The sequence below is a fragment of the Heliangelus exortis genome, chromosome 1 (assembly GCF_036169615.1).
Source record: "Heliangelus exortis chromosome 1, bHelExo1.hap1, whole genome shotgun sequence".
In the NCBI taxonomy this organism is placed as follows: Eukaryota; Metazoa; Chordata; class Aves; order Apodiformes; family Trochilidae; genus Heliangelus; species Heliangelus exortis.
In genome coordinates, this window is record NC_092422.1 from 144655773 (window position 1) to 144673867 (window position 18095).

Genomic DNA, 18095 nt, shown 5'->3' on the forward strand with positions numbered 1-18095 from the left:
GAGTCCCCACCTGTACTACTGTGTCCGGTTCTGGAGCCTCCAATTTAGAAAGGAGATGAAGCTGGGTGTTTGGAGTAAGTCCAGAGGAGAGCCATGAAGATGAGTTGAGAGTTGGAGCCCTTCTTCGAAGGCAGGATGAAAGAGTTGGGGTTGTTCAGCCTGGAGAAGAGAAGGCTCTGGGGAGACCTTGTAGCAGCCTTCTAGTACCTGAAGGGGGCCTACAGGAAAGTTGTGGAGGGACTTTTCACAAAGGCGTGGAGTGATAAGACAAAGGGGAACAGTTTCCAACTGGAAGAGTGTAGATTTAGACTAGACTTTAGGAAGGAATTCTTAACCATGAGGGTGGTGAGACACTGGCACAGGTTGCCCAGAGAAAATAATGGATGCCTCTTCCTTGGAAGTGTTCAAGGCCAGGTTGGATGGGGCTTTGAGCAACCTGGTCTAGTGGAAGGTGTCCCAGTCCGTGCAGAGGGGTTTGAATTAGATGATCTTTGAGGTCTCTTCCAGCCCAAACCAATCCATGAAATTCTATGAAAACACTTGAGTGTCTGCTGAAAGCAGAGCAGAATGTGACAGCTCAAACAAACAATGGTGAAGTGTCAGGAACATCCTCAGCAGTGAGGATGATTAAAATATGTGGAACTTCTCTTAGCAGAAGTACTTAAGCCTATGGTAGGAAATGACTGTTGGGAATGGTTTTGGTGTAACTGACCACTGTGCTGCCCAATCTGAAGATTTTTTTTTTTTTTTTTTTTTTTTTTTTTTTTTTTTTTATGTTAGAAAAACTTGAATTCAAATTATCTGGCTGAGGCCAGATCATGTATTGGAAAATACTGATCCTCAGCCAAGTCAAATGGAAACTTCAGTTACTAGCATGTGCTTGTCCTGGTTGTGCCAGGTTGTTGTACAGGCATAAGAAGGAACTCTTGTGAAGTCTGGTAGGTAAATTCCTGTTTTCACAGATAAAAGTGGAGACAGAAGTTAAGAGAGTAATGACTTTGATAGAGAACAGGCTTACAGGGCTCTGGAAAAGAAATATATCAACGAAGTCACATCTCAGGACAGGAAACGTGATTAAATCTGTGTCTTTTAATTTTCTCACACACACAGCCTCTTGAAATAAAAATATATTTCAACACATCTCATGCTTTTGTAGAAAAGCAGTTACTTTTCGGGTGGTAGCTGTGTGATGGTTCAACTGATTTGGTGTTTTAGAGGTTGTTGCAAAACATTTGACTTTGAGAGGTTAAGATGTGCAAAGAATGGGAATTGCACTTGGCCTTGCTGCATTCACAATGTGGTGTTCAGGGTTTTGTGCTGTCCCCAGTGGCTTTCCTTGACCTGCTGGAGAGGAGACCTGGAGCTGGAAGCTGGGATTCAGCCCTACAGCATCTCTAGGGGACCATGAACAGGTGATTGAATGCAGCATGTGCCTTAGATCCCTGTTTCTGTAATTGAGATAATATTTCTTCTTGGGGAGCAAGGGCAATAAATCATTACATCTCAGATGTTCTCATGCCAGAGTGATTGAAATTTTCTATGCCCCTAAAAAGAGCAGGATGCGTTTTACAGATCTCTTCAATTCATCAGCTAAAAACTGCCTCTTTTGAGAATTTTACTGGGTACCTTTTATCTAAGGAGAGTCTAGATCAATATTTTCCAGGCAGAGAGGTGTACTTTTTCTCCTTTATTTACCACTTGTAATTCCTCCTTGAGAAAGAGCTGAAGCTGCAGCAGTGTCTGCTTTGCCAAGACACCCAGCCATTAATCAGAAGTGGGATTATTAAAGCACTTTTCCCCACTAGCGAAAAAATCCACTTACAGAAATACAGTTTATCAAACACAATTTGTAACTGTCTCACCTGAACAGCCCTTTTGGAGACAAACATCATTAGTGCTGGAGCTGCCTGGCGGGTTGCTGGCAGTGGCTTGGTGCAATCCCATCTCCAGATGAGCCTGGCAGTGCCCAGCTCTTTGCCTCCCCCACACAGGGCAAAGAGCTGGGGGAGGCTCAGAAGGGCTGACTAGAGTTGCCATGCTCATGCCCTGCTTAGGAGATGGTGATAAAAAGGAGCAGGAATTTCTGAAGAGGAAACCAGACCATGGAATGAAAGAGGAGAAATAATGATGGAAAGACTGATAAGCCACCAGCCCTTCTTATCTGCCATTCCCTCTTTGCACTTGGAGCTTCCATGAGGATAAGAGAACGTAACATGGCTGTTGTCTCCCAGAGATCACAGAGAATCACAGAATGGTGACCTCAAAGACCACCTAGTTCCAGCACCCCTGCCATGGGCAGGGACTCCTTCCATTAGACCAGGTTGCTCCAAGCTCCAGCCAACCTGGTCTTGAACACTTCCAGGGAGGGGGAATCAACAGCTCCAACATCTCCCTGTCCTTCCTATGCTGGGGGCTCCAGATCATGTGCAGTTTGGGTTTAGTCCATGAAACAACCTTTTTCTGGTGACAGAGTTGGGTATAAATGTGGGTTGGAGGGGAGAGAATTTGTAGGGCCTGACCAGTAAAGAATAAATGCTCCTCTGGGAACAGGTCTAACCTTCAAGTTTCTTATCAAGGAGAAGGAAGGTTCTAAGAAAAAAAATCCAGCCTTGAAGAATTGCTGCTACATCAAGGTTAGATTTACTAGGAGAGAGTAGGGAATGGGTCTGTCTTGCTTTGTGCTCAGCACTGCATCTCCTTCCTCCCGTGCTGTCCTGTCACCAGGCCCCTCAGTGGCACCTGCCTCTTGTCCTATCCCAATGACCCTGCCCACTGCAAAGGGTTTGCTGCCCAGCCTCCCTTTCATTAAAAACACGAGAGACTTTGTTTCCCGGAAAAGTGCTCAAAATACACTCGCTTGCAATCATTTGATCCTTGATCCATAATTTCAGTTCATCAGTTAATTAATCACTTAATCAGTTAATAAGGCTAATCACTCTTCCTTGGAAGATGCTCATGAGAACAGCCAGGATAAATTGCTTCCATCTGGTTTTCCACTCTTGTCTCCTACTTTGTCTTTTCTCAGCTCTGCACTGGTGTTAGCAAACCCATAAAAAAGGGGCTTGTTCCACCACTGTGGCTGTTCCAGCCCCAATCCTTCACTGCCATCAGCTTCCACTGAGGTTTGGGGCTCACCAGTTGCTCTGTGTGCTGGCTCTGTGCTGAGCAGTGGACAATATGCAGCTCAGGCTGGGTTACCAGAGGTTTGCCAGGTTTTAATGAAGGAAAGCAAGCACAAGTGCCCAACCTAATAGGGGCCTTTCCTAGAAAATAGATCACCTCTGCCTTGATTGAAGATGTCTTGGGAAGCCCTAAGAGAGGAGGGGTTGCTTTCAAGCATGCATGACTGTACTTTCACACAAAGAGGCAGCTGAGAATTAGAAGACTTAATGTTCACATTAAAACACTATTTCCCAGTAGTTCCTCTGCTTGTTCTTACAACAAATGCATCAGAAATAGCTAGTTGTGTTCTTTTTCCTCACTGAACAACCAACATACCATCTGACTGTGCCATATGCTTGGTCTCTGCTGCCCTGCCCTTCTTGACAACCACAGAAATCCAGGGAAATAGTCTTCAGCCTTAACACCTTCCCCCTGCGGAGAAGCCTGATGTTTACACACCTCTGCAGGTCAGACTCTTCTTCCAATGTCATCACTGCTGTCTTTAAAGCAGCTCACAGTGCTGGCTCCTGGGCTCTCATTGCAACCAACCTCCTCTGCATATGAACCAGCTCTTGCCACAGGCTGGTGTTGGTAGGCTGGGAAGCCCTTCATCCTTCCTTGGATGTCCACTTTGCATTCCGTCTTGCTATTCCACTTCCATCTGCTCTTCTCCCAGGCCAGGTGATTTGCTTGGGTGCTCCTTTCCAGCACCTTCATCCCTCTCCTGGGTGCCCTGGAGGCTGAACCATAAACCTGACCCCCTTGTGTGGCCGTTGCTCAATCAGGGGAAATGCTTGATCTGATTTTCAGGAACCCTGGAAAAATGGCTATAAAGCAACTTCCCTGTGCACATGCTGTGAGTCTGATTTTGAGTTTGCTGCCTGTGCAATCTAGAGGGGCTGGGAGCAGGTGACACCTGGCAGATTTGCTGCATGTTTTCAGACCAGCCAGGTCCGTACTGTAAGGTCCATGCAGAGAATGTGCTGAGTTTGTTATTCCTGGGAGCAGATATTGCTTTCATTGTGAGATATTTCACTTTTCACTCTTCCTTCTCTCACCGTGCTGTGCTCTCTCCATGTATGCTGGCTGGACCATCTCACCCTCAAGGACAGATGGAGACCTGGCAAGGGCAGGGTTCTGGTTCTTAAACTAACCTGGTGTTGGGTTTACAGTTGGACTTGATCTTAAAGGTCTTTGCCAACCCAAACAATTTTATAATTCTATAAATGATGTTGCTTCTGTAGGCTGGAATCAGAGCTCAGCCTCGCATTGTCTGATCCTTCCATGCCACCAGGAAAAGCTGCAAACTTATCACATACCCAAAAATTGTCTTTCTGTGAATTAGCGCTGTCTCTTGCTTGGCTTTGACCAGTTTTATCACCAGCTTCAGGTATCTCCCAAGGCTACTGTAGCTTTGAGCATCAGGGCCTGGACCACGTGCATCATCAAAGAGGCAGCACGTATCACATTCCGTCCTTGTCCTCGGCTGCTGAACACTGCCCTTTCCAAAGCTGTAGAAGGAGCCCCAGTCCAGCTGTCTCCCCGCAAACTGCCAGCAAGACTGCTTCCTCTGATCTGCACTCAGCGCTGGATTTTATCCCAGCAGCCAACAGGCTAATTCCACACGTTTATTCTACAAAGCTCAATTAGAGCAGCTGGCGCCGGCAGCGTCCCTGCTGGCTCCAAGCCTGCAGAAGGAGGGGAAGGCTGGTGCAGTGGCTGGAGTGTGAACCTAGGAGCTCGCAGCCTGAGCTGCAAATCCCTGCTCTGCCGCCGTCCTCCAGGCCAACCCGGTAAGCCCCCTCCCCCAGTGGGAGTTTGGCACCTCTGTGCTGAGGAGGAAGGGGCAACATTTCCCTACCTCACCACAGGAGAGGTTTATTAGAGAGACAAACTATCGTGGTGATGGGGAACCATGCCAACACAGGCAGAAGCAGGCCATGGCTGCTGCATCTGGGAAATGCTGTGTAGATCAACAGGGGGAACAGGGATGGGGCCTCCACTGATGGAGGGTGCAAGGCACGCCGTGACATCTTTCCACTGAGTTAGCAATTTGTTTTTCATCTGCAGGAGCCCTGCTCCACGCCCTGTGGCTCTCCAGTGCCCGAGTTATATTCATCACTGCCCTGAAAAGGAGTCTGGTGCGTGTGAGCAGAACCCCAGGCAACATGGGCTTTCTTGACAAGGACCTTGCCCAGCACAGAAGCACCAACAGTTATTTCCTTCAACTTTGTCAGTGTTATGGTAACCTCTGTGAAAAATTAGAATACTTTAGGGCTAAACTTGCTCTGTAAAATGCTCCTGCCTGGCTGGTCTCTTCTTTGGAAAGCTTACTGTTTATGTCAGCCAGGCAAATAGGTCTAAGCAGGACGTCAGGAGGTGGAGAGTCCATGCCATTTTTGCTAGGGAGCAGAGTCGAGCCTCATTTGTGCAAGACCTAGTTACGAGGCAGTAAGGAGTGGAATGCATACCCTACCTCTGCATAACATTCCTCTCAGGGAAGTCCCCACAGAAGAGAGCAGTGGCAACGGGCATGCAGCAGCCCAGTGAGCCCATGGTCTCCATTCTCTTCCCTTCTCCTCAGTAAGTCAGAGATGGGGCTGGCCGACACGCTTGGCTGGTGACAAACGTTCCTCTTTGGGTACAAGGAGTGCAGAGCCTTGGGGCTATTCCTTCCTCTACTTTTGAGCAGATTTCAATGCCATCTGCTCTCTTATGTCTTTGGAGGAGCCAGCCGGGCACTTTTGTCCCTTCTGGCAAAGCCGTGCTGTGTATGTCCCCCATCAGGCGTCACGCGCCCCGAGGCAGCTGGGAGGGATGAGCACTTTCAGCCTTGCTCCAGAAAGCTCCCACTGCAGTAGCCCAAGGTCTTTCTGTCTTCTTCCCTTGTCCACAGCCTGTCCCTCTGGACCCAAGGTCACAGCTGACTTCCAAGGCTGGGTCCAGACTGTGCCATGGCCTTTGCAGGAGGGGGTGTGAAGTGGCTATGAAAGGACATTCCCTGCACTGCTCACTCCCCAGAAAGGCCCACAAGCAGCACCAGACTCTCAGGGGAGCAGCAGGGGCAAGGGGAATCATGGGGCAGCCATGGGGCTCCCTGACCTGGCAACTGCTCCATGGAATTGTTCTTGTCTCTGCACACATGAGGTATCTCCCTGCTAAACACTCCTGGAGGATCTCCAGTGCAAGCCAGAGATAGAGGAGCTGCAAAATTTAGGGGAGGTGAGGAGGATTGCTGGGACGTGCAGCCTCATGGCCACACCAAACTCAGGGTAAGAGCTTTGTTGTCTGTCCTCCCCTCCTAAAATCATACCTGCCCCTGGGCTGCCTGGAGCCTGTCCTAGCTGGGAGTGAGCTGAACTGCTGTATCCAGGTGAGTCACATCGTTGTGTCCCCTCTGAACTTTCCTGCTGAAAGGAGAGGGGGAATGAATAGTCCCCAGCCACCACTGACCACCAATGGGACACCGGACAAGGGTCCTGCTGCTGCATCTCTTGCCGGAGCTGCGTAGCTGCTCCTGCATGGTGCAGCTTGGAGACGCTGCTGCTGTGCTGAGCTCGTCCCACGGGATGGCACTGCTTGCTCAGGAATAGTCAGCAAGGCCGGCGTTCCTGCCAGCCATAAATTCAGCAAATTAAACGGTGTTGGCAGATTCTGATTGACAGGTCCCTAGAGAGCAAGGCCCCTTGTTTTCTCCATCCCCGAGGGGATCAGGAGCAGCAGGAGGAGCAGCAGTAACAAAAAAAAAAAAAAATCCCTTTCCCAAGCTCAGCGCTTTGCCCTTGCAGATCTTTTTCTGGGACTCAGCACATCCCTGTACATCTTGACCCCTTTGAAGCTGCCGGTGCCGGTCCGGCCAGTTCCTTCACTGCGGACCTTCCGCAATGTCAAGAGCTGAGCACTGCAGAGGACGCCGAGGCCGTCTCATCCCAGGCCTGGCTGCACACACGAGCAGTTGTACCCTTGTCCCTCCCCGCCCAGGGTGCAAGGCCTCGAGGTTTCAATAAAGGGCAAGTGAAATGAGGCCAGCAGAGTTTGGCGTCATTCGCACGTTACTCCTCTCCGTGGTGTAAAACTGGCACAAATGACAACGCTCTGCCAGAATGGTTCATGTCTGCATTGGCTCTGTCAGAGCCAGGTCAAAGCTGGGATGTGCAGCCTGGGAAGACAAGGGCTGGGTGAGCATCCAGCCATCGGTCTCTCCTGCCTCTCCTGCAGCGTTGCCAGTCGGGGTCCTGGCTCCTCTGACGGGGTCCTCACTGCAGCTCCATGCCCAGCAGGTTCTCAGTGACCCTCTACCAGCTGGTGGTTGGTGGCTTTAGGATGGAGTATCCTCTATGGACACTGGGGCATCACAGATGCCTTCCTTACCCTTGTGAGCACAGATCTCCAGGAAAAGGTCTTTTTAGGACCTGTCCCATGTGCTTGGGACATGTCCCTGACCCCTCTCTTGTTATGGAGGGGAATTTCTGCTCTCCATGTGGCATTTTGACTGCACAGCTGCTCTGGGGCTGTGTGGAGCAATTGGCATATCCCCTTAATCTCTATAGGTGCTTGGCTACTCTTAAAATTTACCTCCCTTCTGCCTTTACTTCCCTATGTAACTAAACTGTTGCTTCTTCTTTCTTTCTCCAGGGGCTTTCCAGAAGGTTCTGGATAGAGGAGGGGGGAAGCCCCCAGCAGCTGGAAGGCACACGGGGAGGGAATACTGAATCATCTGGAGCCACCTCTACTCTCAAACAGACCTCCACAACATTCAGGTGGCCTATCCTTTGCCAGCCTTTCTCACCTAGCAGCTTTTGTTAGGTGGACTGTACCTCCTCACAGACTTCTTTTCTCCACCAGCTTTCCTTCTTGAGCCTCTCTCCACACTTGGCCCCTGTGCATGGCTTTTGAAAGGTCAGATACGTGGCTTGTCTTCCCCCTGCTGTGTCTGTCCTCACACACAAGCAAGACAGTAGGATTGTGTGTCTGATGCTTGGCCTCTCTCTGTAGTCATTTGGCACTAAAAATTATCTGCAGAGAAAAGTACTGGGCTCCATACCTGGGTCTTAATTTCCTCCCTCACCAAACCATTATTACTAATTACCACTCCTAGGTGTTTAAACCATTTCAATGCTGCTGTTAAATGCCTGGGGTTAATTTAATAGCCAAGTATCTGGGTTTCCCCACATGAGGAGATCACAGAGCATCTCCCACAGAAGCAAAGCCCAGCCAGCCCTGGCTGTGGTCCATAGGAGAGAGGCAGCAGAGGAACGGGAAGCACACGTTAACAGCAGACCCACCAGTGCCAGGACCCAGCATTACTCAGCAGGAAGGGCTCTCTCTTCCCTGACCGTCCCCCAGAAGGAGCCCCATCTTCAGCCGTGGTGCCTCTACAGCAAGGGAAGACCTGGCACTGCTGCCAGCACTGGCTGACATCCCTTGGTCAAAGCATGTCCTCTTGAGCTGAGATCTTTCACTAGAGTCATCCTAGGGGATTGCACACTCTGAGTGGGGCAGCACTCTCCCTGGTAGATGCCCTGCCTTACTTTCCACCCATCCCTGGAAAGCATTTGAGAGAGTGTCCGCAGATTTGGAGGAGGGGCTGTCAGCAACTGGCCCCTGTAGGGCCCTGTAGGGCCCTCTAGGCCCAGGTGCTGCTTTCCTCCATCCCCTGAAAGAAGGGACTGGACATAACCCTGAGGACCAGAGCACAAAGAGGACCTGTCTGGAGGCATCAGAGCAGACTTTCCCTGCTGCAACCTCTGCTCCTGCTGTTCTGCAAAGAGCCTGCTGGCTTTCCTCTCTCACTGCTGGGGCTTGGGACTGGGACAAGGGCACTTTTCCAAATCCAAATGTTTTAACTGATGTCTCAGACACAAGTCTCTGTCAGGACCTCAATGGCTCAGTGCTGTGGAGAAGACCCTGGTGCCCTTCTCACCCCTGGTATACCCAGGGTCTACTGGAGCACACAGCCCCAGCACTGGGAGAGACAATCATGGACCCAGGAGGGGCACAGGGTCACATTTTTTGGTCTCACACCCACTTAAGCATTAACAGTAGAAAAGGGGAATAAGGGCTCCAACCCACGCACAAGCCCTTTGCTTTCAATGTCCCCTTTAAGACATCACTTAATATGACAGATTAATTAGTTAATGTTTGTAAAGTGCTTTGAACATGAAAAGTGCTGTAAAAGTGCTGAGTATTAGTATTAATTATTATGGTGCGGAGGCTGGCCCTGTCAGAGCAGCATTCCCCATGTCTAATTTCTGGCTGGTTCTGTTTCCTCACCTTCACCTGTCCTTCGCCCCACCTTGTAAAAGCCAGAAGGAGAAGGGGAGATGCAGAGAAGTAAGACCATCTGCACCCTGTGAGGAAGGAGCATCTCATGGAGCAGTGTAAGGAGGCTGAGCCTTACACTTCAGGCAGAGCATCTCATGGGAGGTGGACTTGTATCTCCTGGCTTGGAAGTGGAGAGGGGCAGAAAACCATGAGGGAGTTCTCATCCCCAGCTCTGCAGCAGGCCAGGGTTGGAAACATTGCAGGGAGGGTGGAGAAGATGAGGAGGAGGTTTCTTCAGCTCATCCCACTCATGTCTGTGTTGGGGCTCCCAGCACTGGTGATGGCTTCAGAGCCAGCCAACAGAGTGAGAAGGGGATGAAAAAGTTTTGGGGTCTGTGAGCTAGATGGGGTGGGGGTGCAGCTGCATTCCAGACCTGTGTGTGTCAAGGCTGGGAGCTCCCTGGTGTCCCCAGAGCCAGTGCCTGTCCTGCTTTGCTGCCTCTCCCCTCCTCGTGCCCTCCTTCTTCGTGAGGCTGCTGCCAGAAAGGGTCCCCAGAGGGGGAGCAGAAATGGGGCAGCGGGTGCCCCCAATTACCTTGGCGGTGAAGTGTCCTGCTGGCTGGCCCATGAAATGTGCATGCTGACAGGAGGTGTGAGGTGCTACTGGGGGCACAAAGCGTGAGCTGGAGGGGTTTGTGTGGGGAGGGCCAGAGTGGGGACATGCCACACGCATGGTCCCCTTTGCAGGGCTCTCACCTCCCTGCCATGCTGCCACCTATCCGGTTTCTGGGTCTGCAGCTTCTGCTGCGAATAAATCCCTGCTCTGAACTCCAACACTGAGCACTTTCATCAGGCAGCTGCTGTGAGCCCAGCTACAGAGGAGATCTTCAGAAATTGCCTGAGTGGTGAACAACACCCTGGAACAACATCAGAACCACTTTCTTTTTCCTCTTTGAGCTCTCAATCCTGTGCCTATTCAAAGCTTGCCGGTGCTTTCTTGGTTTGCCACCACGAAAGCTGCTGTCTTCAGATGAGACTTGGGGCATCATCCCTTGGGGCAACACCATATCAGGAGGGGCAGTGTTGGAGGCTGAGCAGGGGCTGGAGCTGATGTTTTGGAGTGCAGCAAGGAAAGCCCACATGTATGAGTTAAATTTACCCACACTTACTTCAAGTAAAGTTGTGACAAAGCCTGGTCCTCTTGCCTCGTCCTTCCTCTGTGTATCTCAAAAACCAGCTTGAGAAGCTCAGTTGAAGCTAGACCATCTGCTGAAGAGCATAAAGCTGTCTGCAATAGTTGAGTCTCTTGCTGGGTTTCCAGGTACTCTTCTGGCACAGTGGTACAATAAAACCCCCCACCAATAAATCCACATAAACGAGGATGAATTTATATTAAAAAAAAAAATCTTTATTTCATGTACCAGGATTTTTTTTTTTTTTGTAATTTTCTCTTTTTAAAATTTTTTTTTCTTTTTAACAGTCTGAAAAAAACCACAAAATAAAGAAAATGGAGGTTGGTTTCTTGTACTGGTTTGAGCTGGACATGAGCAATGCCCTCGGAAAAACACCTCCTCACCAGCCCTCGCCTGCTGCCGGTGCTCTCCCAGCGTTCTCCCGGCTCTCTCCTGCCATGCTCCCGGTGCTCTCCCCTCCCTGCCTGGCCCCGGGGTGCTCTTGGCCTGGTGAATGCTCCCCAGCTCCGTGTGGTGTAGGATGTGAGGGCAGCTGGGGATGGAAGCCCCAAAATTGCCCTCCTTCTATACCGGGGTCTGGGAAACCAACTTTAACTTATTCCTTGGGGGGCAGTGGGGGAGAGAAGCATCCCTGTGAATCTTTTATATAGGGTTGGGTGGTCACGGGAGGGGATTTCTGTGGTTTGGGGGTGTCTGGACACCCAGCCAAGCCACTCGCATCCTCCTCTTGCTCCGTGGTACTGTTTTTTGGGAGAGAGGGACCCCCCTCCCACTACTGCCCTTCTGCCCCTCCTCGGAGAGAGGAGAAGGGGGTTAAAGCAGCAGTGGGAGGAGGATCAGGCTGATTTTAAACAGAAACCCCGCTGGGACCCGAAGCGGGGGACTGCGTGGCTCCTAAAACTGGAGCAGCAGGAATGGGGACAGAAAAAAAAAAAAAAAGTTGAAAAAGTGGGTCTGAGCTGCTGAAGGGCTTGGCAGCCCCATCCTGCGAACCCTCGGCCTCACGCCTGCCCAGGGTTCTGCTCCTTTTGGGGATCAGCCCCCAAAGGGGCTCTCTCCATGCCTTGGGCTGGCCAGCTGCTCGTATGTGGGGTGTCACAGGGGTCCCCCACATTCCCCTCCACTTCCTTCCTTCCTGCCTGTATCTGAGGCAGCCATGGTGGTGGAAGCTGGGTTAAAAGCTCTTCCCAGCACCCCCGGAGCCCCATTCCCCTGGCACGGTGGGGAAGGGGCTGGATCCAGACCAGGGGTCCTGGGGCAGGATGGCAGAGGTCCAGCTTGCCTCACTGCTGTGGGTGAGACCACAACAGCTCAGGCCCTCTGGCAAAGGGGAGAAGAGGATGAAACACAGTGGGTGTGGAGACACCCAATGTATTCACACCTTTCCCTGGCATGGCCGCCAGGACCCGGGGGGGAGCAGGCCTGGAGCCGGGAGCCCCCTGGGATGGGGGCCAGCAGGATACATCTGCCAAAGCCAAGCAGCCACCTTGAGGAGGTCAGGGAAGGCTGGATGTGTCCAGGAGCCATTTCATGGGGGCCTCATGGCTGCATCCCCATTTGGCGGGACCTCAAGGGGGACCTAGGCAGATTTGGGGGAGCACAGCTCCCCTTGGGGAGCCTCGGGAGCATTCACAGGAGAGCGTACATATGCCTGGGCACACGTGTGTGAGCTTGGGCACACGTGTGTGCAAATGAATACCAGCCTCCCCAGCAGCACGCTGGCTTGGCCTCCCCGTGTGTGTCCTCCCCCCGCAGCATCAGCAGCATCCTGAAGGCATGGGATTCCCGGGTCCCCCTCCTGTGCCTCCCACCCCTCTCCCTGCTGTCTTTTCTCTTGTTTTTTGTTTTTTGTTTTTTTTTTCACAGTTTAAAGCTGGAGAAAACAAAAATGAAAAAAAAAATACTATCTGTTTTTCTTGCAAGTAAATCCACTTATTATATTTACATTTATTTATAACTGTTGTTTTATTAAAAAAATTGCCACTCTTTTTTTTTTTTTTAAGAAACCTTTTTTTGTCCTTTTTTTTTTTCGTGTGTGTCTCTGTGTGTGTGTCTTTATTTACTGTGTCTGCTTTTTGCACTGTCACCATTAACCCCAGGGGGTTTTCAGGCCAGAAAGTGGAGACCCCCCATGGGGACACTGTGGAGGGGTGACTCAGCCTTAGCTCCTGCACTCCCTAGGGACAGGAATGACTCTGAACCCCTACAGACCCACAGGGGACAGGCAGATCCCCAGGGATCCCGAGAGGGAAAAGGAGATCCCCACAGAACCTGGGGGAACTGAGCTGGTCACAGCTGACCCCAGCACCCCAGAATCCTCTGTAACCATCACAAAACCATCAAAGTCATTGATGGCCAAAGCCCCCATCTACTGCCCCCAAGGAGCCTGTGCTGGGTTAAAGGTAAGTGGAAAACAAACCATAAAATTAAATAATAAAACCCCCCAAAATCCAAAGAGCTGCCTCCTCCTCCTCCCACTTTATTTATTGTAATTTGTTACTTCTTGGTTCCCTTTTATTTTTTTTTTTTAATTCTGTTTTTATTAAATGTTAAAATAATGGTACATGGGAAATCATGCATTTTCTTTTAAATTTATTTCTATTTTTTAAATCTCTCTCAGTTTTAAAGTTTTTCTTTTTTTTCTTTTTTTCTTTTTCTTTTTTTTTTAAATATTTTTTTTCACTGTTGTGTCTTTCCTCGAGTTTCCTGTTTGTTTGTTTGCTCGCTTGTTTGTCTGCTTAACTGCTTGTTCGTCTTTTTTTCTGTTGTTTATTTTTTTGTTCGTTTTCGTAGTTTTTTGTGGATTTTTTTTTTTTTTTTTTTTTTTTTTTTGCGTTGGGAAGGCCCCCACCCCCCCTCCCCCCCCCCCAAGGGGCGCTTCCATCTCCTCCTGCCCACACCCCCTCGCTGCCCCTTGCTCCTTTTCACCCTCCCACCCTGCAGCCCACCCCCGTCTCCTCCTTCCCCCTCTTGCCCCATTTTCAGCTCCTGGCGACGGCTTCATACCGGGGTGGTCCGGCGGTTGGCTGTGTTGGTGTGGATAGAGTCCTTGTTCTCTTTCTGGATACAGTTGTGAACCTGGAGGAAACTGTTATCCCTGTCGGAGTTGTAGGTGGCGGTGGGGGTGGTGGTTGCCTTCAGCGGGTCCCTGGTCAGGGTGTACATCGAGATCTCTGTTGATGGGAGGGTGTTGAACCCTTTGATCCCGACGGGAGAGGCATCCCTGGAGTGTGAAGGCTCGGTGGAGCGGGAGCTGGAGCGGCTGCGTCTCTGATAGCGGTACCGGTAGCTGGGGATGCGGGTGATGGCGGAGGACTGGAGGTAGTCCGTGGCACGAGCGCTGGCGCGCAGCTGTTTGTGCCGGTCTATGAACATGTGGACGGCCAGCACTCCCACCATCTCGGCTATAATGAAGGACAGGGCCCCGAAGTAGAAGGACCAGCCGTAGGAGTAGCTGTTCTTCTTGGAGTCACTCTTGGAGGGGTCTCCGGCGTTGGCTGATATGTATACGATGATGCCAATTATATTACTCAGACCTGCCAGCCGGCCAGCGGGGAAGAGAGAGGAAGGTGTCAGGATGGTCACGCATTGAGGTGGAGGGGGACATAGGACTCAGCCCCCCGCCCCTGGGAGGCAGGGACAGCAGATCCTCCAGCCACCCACCCCCTCCCGGTGGGCAGCTTTCCTTGGGAAACCCGGGCAAGGCCTTCCTTGCATGCCTGCTGCACCCCTGGATTGCACTCCTGGCTGGTTCCTGAGAGATGCTGGATGCATGGAAACTCTCTCCCTCCAGCAGCTCCCAAGAAGCAGGAAAGCTCCTGCGTGCAAGGCTCTGCTGCCTGCTTCTGCCAGGCAAAAAGGCAAGATAGAAAGGCATCCTTGGGAAGCTTCTTTCACCCTGAATAAGGCTCATCAGAGCTGGGAAGCACACACACTCCTTCCTATGCAACCATGCCCCTGCAGGATGCCCCCTCTGGGTAGTCCCCCCACCTCTCAGAGCCTCAGGCCCTGTCCATCCCTTTACCTGCAGACACAAAGAAGATGCCGGCACTAAGGATGATGTTGTGTCGGGTTTTGTAGAACTCGCTGGCTGCAATGCAGAGTCCACCCATGAAAAGCAGAATCACACTCAGGATCGGGAAAATACTAGAGGCTCTAACAGCCCCTGTAGAGGAAAGAGGGAGAGGAACAGAAACAACAGCACAGGTGTGAGAGAGGAAAAAAGGAGCATGGAAAAAAGGGCATGGAAACAGTGCCAGGGCAAGGAGGAGGGGGGCATGCGAGCACATTTTGTGGGTGGGGGTGAGGGGGGGAGGCAGAAGGCAACGTGTGAGAGGGGATTAATTCAAGGAGGCATAAAGGTGTTGAGGAGGAGAGGGAAGGAGAGACAGAGGAAGGAAGGGAGGGAGAAACAAAGTGTGTCAGAAAAAGAGAGCAGTCCCAAGCTGCTGTCCCGCGCCCTGGCTGGTGATGCTGCATGAAGCCAATGGCCCAGTGCAAGGAGGAAAAGGGGGCTGTGGGGCCAGTGGCTGAGCTGGGAGCCTGCCCGTGCTGCCCGTCCCTCCTCGCACTGTCTTTTCCTCTGCTTTTGGGGGCACTCTGGGCTGGAGGGGGAGCCCCAGCACCATCTGGCTTCTCCTCCTGCAGGGTGCTGCTGCTTGAGCCTGCTCTTCAAAGAGCAGCAACCCAAATGCTTCCTGCAGTGCTGCTCAATCTCAAATCCTCCCAAAAGGACATGAGCATCTCAAGGAGAGATTTGTATTTTTTTTAGGGCTGGGAAGAAGCTCCGGATGCTGTGCACCACTCTGCAGCTGCAGTGAGGACTGAGAAGCAGTCCTGCGTGCTGAAATGTGGGGCTTATCCTAGTTTTTAAAGGGCTGGGCTCCTTCCAGAGGGCAGTGATGGGTTTGGATGTTCCAGCTCCCACACACGCACGCTCTCCATCGGTCGATACGGGAAGAGCTCAGCCAGCAGAGGGCAATGGCATAGATGCACGGATATGCTCACACATGTACAAGAAATATACCCCAAAGCTTCTGGGGGGACTCTCCTGTCTACACGGGGAAGGTCCAGGACTGTGCACGCACATACACACTGCTTGTGGGCTGTTCAGTGAGTACAAGCTGGGCCACCTGAGTTCGTGTGGCCACTATTCCTATTTTTTAACTAGGAAGGCCTTCCTTCCTCTCTCCCTGAGAGAAAGTAAGCTGTTAAAGTCTGAAATGAAGACTTGCTTGATAAACAAATGTATCGGACAGGCTGGTGCAGTTCTGCTGGTGGAGCAAAGATCTGGAAGGGGGATGAAAGCTAATCTGTCCTTGCCCGTGAGAATAACCCTACTGAAGCAAGTGCAAGGCAGAGGCTGTGCTTCTCAGATCCTATTGGCATCAGGATCCTACCAGGCACAAGCAATAGGTTCTTTAAAGGTGGCCCTAGCCCCCTGCCTGTGCTTGGGTAATGCAAAAGGCAGGGAGAAACCTCTCTTGCTTGCTTTCCAGTCCTGCCTGGCTGTGTTTCAGGGAACAGGATAGTGATAATAACCATCTTAATAGCTTCTGGAAAGCAAGGCAGGGTTTGACAATGTGAAGCTTAAATGGCAGTAAGCAAACATCAAGCAGACATCTGCTGCTCAGAAAGGTTTCTAGAGGGATGCTCAGTCAGTCCAGCAGCCTGGCCCCGAGCACACCAATTTTATTGGGGTGTTCATTATGAAATTCATGTGTGTTGGGAGAACAGAAAGTTGTCTGCTGACATGGGGAGCTGTGGGCGCTGTGTGGTGGGAGAGGACAGCAGCCTTGCTCAGCCCCTGCTTTCTGCCCCTCAGGAGGACCATGCTAGCAAGAATGGGGCAGAATCTCACCCAGCCTTCCTGGGTCCAGAGCCTTTGCCCTAAAGAGAAGGGGGGCTCACAATGGTGTTCAAATGCTCCGTTGTATCATCTGTCTACTCTAACTCGAGAGCCTTCTAGCAAAGAAATGCAGGGAGGCTTCTGCTTCCTTTCTGACAAGAAGGTGTTTGATTTCAAAAATCCTAAGACACCGCATGGGGATGGCTGGCAAAAATAAAGACTAAACCCTCCTAGCCAGGTCATGGACACTGCCCCACAATTGTGCTGGTGCCTTGAATGAGGAAATTGCTTGGTCTGATACTAAAGAACGACTTCTTAGCTTTTCTTGCCAGTACTGCCAGGCATTGCCCATACAGAGCAGCCAGGGACTGCGGTTTGGCAGAAGTCCTGGGAAGAAACTGTCCAGTGGGGTCCCTCTCCATTCAGGTCTAAGCCAGCAGAAATCCCACCTCCCTTAGGATTGACCCAAGTAGTCCTTTATTGACTTGCCAAATCCCTCTTTGAACCTGGTTCTTTCTTAAAGAGGCCTCTACCCCAGGGACACTGTCAGATCCTGATGCTGGGCCAATTTTTTTCCTTCAGATCTTGTTCCCTCCAAGGGAACAGACCCATCCTTCTTGAGGTGTTTGACCCCTTTCCCCAACTCTTCTTTCTGAAGTGCAGCTGATGCTGCAAGCAGCTTTCTTGCTCCCCAGCAACTCTGCAGGTGCTGGTTTGCCCTCAGAGGCAGCCTGCACAGTCTTGGAGTCACACTGGATCAAACCCCAGGCTTCAGCTCTGCTGTTCAGGGGCAATGCTGTGATTAAGAGACTTGATGCTGCAGAAAGGCATCTGAAAGAAGCCATCTCCCTGGGTTATTTGCAATTTACAGCAGATGAAGAACTGTTTGAGAAACCAAGAGGAAGCAGTATAAGGTCCGCCTCTTTTCACATACAAATGAGCCTTGCAGAGCCTAAATTATCTCTCATCCCTGCCGCAGGGCTGGGTCTCCACATCTGGCTTGAAGCATGCCTGGATGACAAGGAGCTATTCTGAAAGACTCCCAGCCTTTTGAGACCTCTCATGCTTAACCTTGGGAGGTCAAAAGCTCTTATCTCAGGCTTCTGAGGGGAGAAGATCTCTTCTCATGGTGTCAAAAGGCTTGTGGAAGGAGGATAGCAAGGGGGACCTAAGAGAAGGAGTGATTCCTGTTCAGCTTGGCTGAAGGAAGAACAAGCTCCTGCTTCTGGGGCAGGTGAAAATCCTTACTTGTGACCAGGGAGGGCAATGCATAATGTTGATCTGTCCTGCTGGCCAACCTGCCTTCCAGTCCCCATGCACCAGAGGGAGTGATCTCCACCTGCACATCCCAGGATGGACTGGGAGCTCAGGCTAGGTTTCCTTACAGAGGTGCCATGTGCCTGGGGTATAGCACCTCTTCTGGGGACTCTGGGTGAGTACCAGGTCTTTTCTGCAAAAGGCTTTGACTGTCCATACTCCTGCTTCCCATACCCATCACTGAAATCACTAAACCCAGCAAAGATCAGATCTGCAGCTGCTGCAGGACTGGTGGCTGGGGAAAGTTGAAGATAGAAGTAGGTGCTCCTCAGACACAGCTAGTTTTCCTCAGACAGCTAGTTTCTTAAGAG

At 51.1% G+C, this 18095-nt stretch overlaps 1 protein-coding gene across 2 annotated transcripts in view; it reads right to left on the reverse strand.

Annotated features, from left to right (window-relative positions):
- Window positions 1-13332: 13332 nt before the first annotated feature.
- The window catches only part of CACNG2 (calcium voltage-gated channel auxiliary subunit gamma 2), a 53428-nt gene continuing 48665 nt past the window's right edge, over window positions 13333-18095 (reverse strand). For both annotated transcript variants that reach the window (XM_071729747.1, XM_071729744.1), the window contains 2 exons: window positions 14644-14784; window positions 13333-14155 (listed from right to left, as the gene is read on the reverse strand). In XM_071729747.1, coding sequence (XP_071585848.1) covers window positions 13620-14155; window positions 14644-14784 — 677 coding nt within the window. In that variant the 3' untranslated portion in view covers window positions 13333-13619. The remainder of the gene's footprint in view (window positions 14156-14643; window positions 14785-18095) is intronic.